At 58.4% G+C, this 2,500-nt stretch overlaps 1 protein-coding gene across 1 annotated transcript in view; it reads right to left on the reverse strand.

Moving 5' to 3' along the window:
• LOC122102764 (cytokine receptor-like factor 2) overlaps positions 1 to 2,500 on the reverse strand; it is an 11,253-nt gene that overhangs the window by 2,347 nt on the left and 6,406 nt on the right. The window contains exons 5-7 of the mRNA XM_042673474.1: positions 2,257 to 2,419; positions 102 to 191; positions 1 to 47 (exon numbers count right to left, since the gene is read on the reverse strand). The exon at positions 1 to 47 is cut by the window's left edge and continues 183 nt beyond it. Coding sequence (XP_042529408.1) covers positions 1 to 47; positions 102 to 191; positions 2,257 to 2,419 — 300 coding nt within the window. The remainder of the gene's footprint in view (positions 48 to 101; positions 192 to 2,256; positions 2,420 to 2,500) is intronic.

The following is a 2,500-nucleotide window of genomic DNA, read 5'->3' on the forward strand; positions in this document are numbered from 1 at the left end:
AGGCCCAGGTGGAGGCCCAGGGTGGAGGCCCAGGGTGGAGGCCGGGGCTGGGTGGAGGCCGGGGGTGGGTGGAGGCCCAGCCTCACCTGCTCAGCCTCCACGTGCACAGCAGCAGCAGCAGGCTGGCGGCCAGGCCGCAGGGCAGCGCCAGGCCAGGGCCGGGACGGAGGCCGGGCTCGGCTCACAGTGCTCTGCGGAGACAGCGGCAGACGCCCGGCCCGTCCGTCTCTCCGTCCGTCCATCTGTCCGCTCGTCTGTCTGTCTGTCGATGTGTCTCTCTTCTCCGTCCGTCCATCTGTCAGTCTCCACGTCTGTCTGTCTCTCTGTGTGACTCTGTCCACCTGTCCCACCTGTCCGTCTGTCCATCCAACTGTCTGTCCGTTTGTGTCTATCTCTGTCTGTCTGTGCATCTGTCTGTCCATCGTCCCATCTGTCTGTCTGTCCGTCTGTCCATCCATCCATGTGTATCCATCTGTCTGTCTGTCCATCCTTCCGTCTGTCCATCTGTCTGTTCGTCCGTCTGTGTTTCCATCTGTCTGTCTGTCCGTCCATCTGTCTGTCCATCCATGTGTGTCCGTCTGTCTGTCTGTCTGTCTGTACATCCAAGTGTCCACCTGTCTGTCTGTCTGTCCGTCTGTCGCTCTGTCTGTCCTCCGTCTGTCGGTCTCTGTCCGTCCGTCTCTCTCTGTCTGTCTGTCTGTGTCCATGGGTCCATCCATCTGTCCATCTGTCCCTGTCTGTCTGTCCATTTGTCTGTCTGTCTCTATGTCTATCCGTCTGTCTGTCCGTCCATCTATCGGTCTGTCTGTCTGTCTCTCTCTCTCTCTGTCCATCTGTCCATCTGTCCATCTGTCCGTCTGTCTGTCCATCCGTCTGTCTCTATGTCTGTCTGTCTCTCTGTCCATCCGTCAGTTTGTCCATTTGTCCATCTGTCTGTCTGTCTGTGTCTGTGTGTCCATCCGTCCGTCCATCTGTCTGTCTGTCCATCTGTCTGTTCATCCATCCATCCATCTGTCCATCTGTCTGTCTGTCTCTGTCCGTTTGTTTGTCCTTCTGTCCGTCTGTCCATCCGTCTCTGTCTCTCTGTCCATCTCTCTGTCTGTCTCTCCCTGTCTCTGTCCACCCGTCCATCTGTCTGTCCATCTGTCCATCTATCTGTCCGTCTGTCCGCCTGCCTGTCTGTCTGTCCGTCTGTCTCTCTCCCTGTCTGTCTGTCTGTCTCTCTGTCCATCCGTCAGTTTGTCCATCTGTCTGTCTGTCTGTCTGTGTCTGTCTGTCCGTCCATCCGTCTGTCCATCTGTCCGTCTGTTTGTCCGTCTCTCTGTCTGTCCCTCTGTCTCTCTGTCCGTCTGTTTCTCTGTCTGTCCGTCTGTCCCTCTGTCTCTCTGTCTGTCCATCTGTCTGTCTCTCTGTCTCTCTGTCCATCCGTCAGTTTGTCCATCTGTCTGTCTGTCTGTCTGTCTGTCTGTGTCTGTCTGTCCGTCCGTCTGTCTGTCCATCTGTCCATCTGTTTGTCCGTCTCTCTGTCTGTCCCTCTGTCTCTCTGTGTGTCCATCTGTCCGTCTGTTTGTCCGTCTCTCTGTCTGTCCCTCTGTCTCTCTGTCCGTCCGTTTCTCTGTCTGTCCGTCTGTCCCTCTGTCTCTCTGTCTGTCCATCTGTCTGTCTCTCTGTCCATCCGTCAGTTTGTCCATCTGTCTGTCTGTGTCTGTCTGTCCGTCCGTCAGTCTGTCCATCTGTCCGTCTGTTTGTCCGTCTCTCTGTCTGTCCGTCCGTTTCTCTGTCTGTCCGTCTGTCCCTCTGTCCCTCTGTCTCTCTGTCTGTCTCTCCCTGTCTCTGTCCATCTGTCTGTCCATCTGTCTGTCTGTCCATCTGTCTGTCCGTCTGTCCCTCTGTCTCTCTCCCCGTCTGTCCGTCTGTCCGTCTGTCTGTCTCTCTCCCCGTCTGTCCGTCTGTCCATCTGTCTGTCTCTCTCCCTGTCTCTCTGTCCGTCCATCCGTCTGTCCATCTCTCTGTCTGTTTGTCCGTCTCTCTGTCTGTCCATCCGTTTCTCTGTCTGTCCGTCTGTCCCTCTGTCTCTCTGTCTCTCTGTCTGTCTCTCCCTGTCTCTCTCCCCGTCTGTCTGTCTGTCCATCTGTCTGTCCGTCTGTCCCTCTGTCTCTCTCTCCCTGTCTGTCCGTCTGTCCGTCTGTCTGTCTCTCTCCCTGTCTCTCTGTCCGTCTGTCCGTCCGTCCGTCCGCCCCCCCCCCCCGCGCTCACCGGCCGGCCGCCCACCCGTCCAGTGCGTCTCTCGAGTCCAGTCCCCCGGCTGGGCCTCGGGGCCGTAGACGGCCGGGCGCGGGGCGGCGCGGGCACGGAAACTGAGGCAGAGCCCGGGATCCAGGCCGGCGACCGTCACCACGCACGTGGTCTCCTCGTGGGTCTGCGGGGGGGGGGGGGGGGGGGACATGCGTGACCCTGACGGACGGACGGACGGACGGACGGAACACAGAGACAGACAGCC

The sequence above is a fragment of the Dipodomys spectabilis genome, unplaced genomic scaffold (assembly GCF_019054845.1).
Source record: "Dipodomys spectabilis isolate Male_0828 unplaced genomic scaffold, ASM1905484v1 ptg000868l, whole genome shotgun sequence".
NCBI lineage: Eukaryota > Metazoa > Chordata > Mammalia > Rodentia > Heteromyidae > Dipodomys > Dipodomys spectabilis.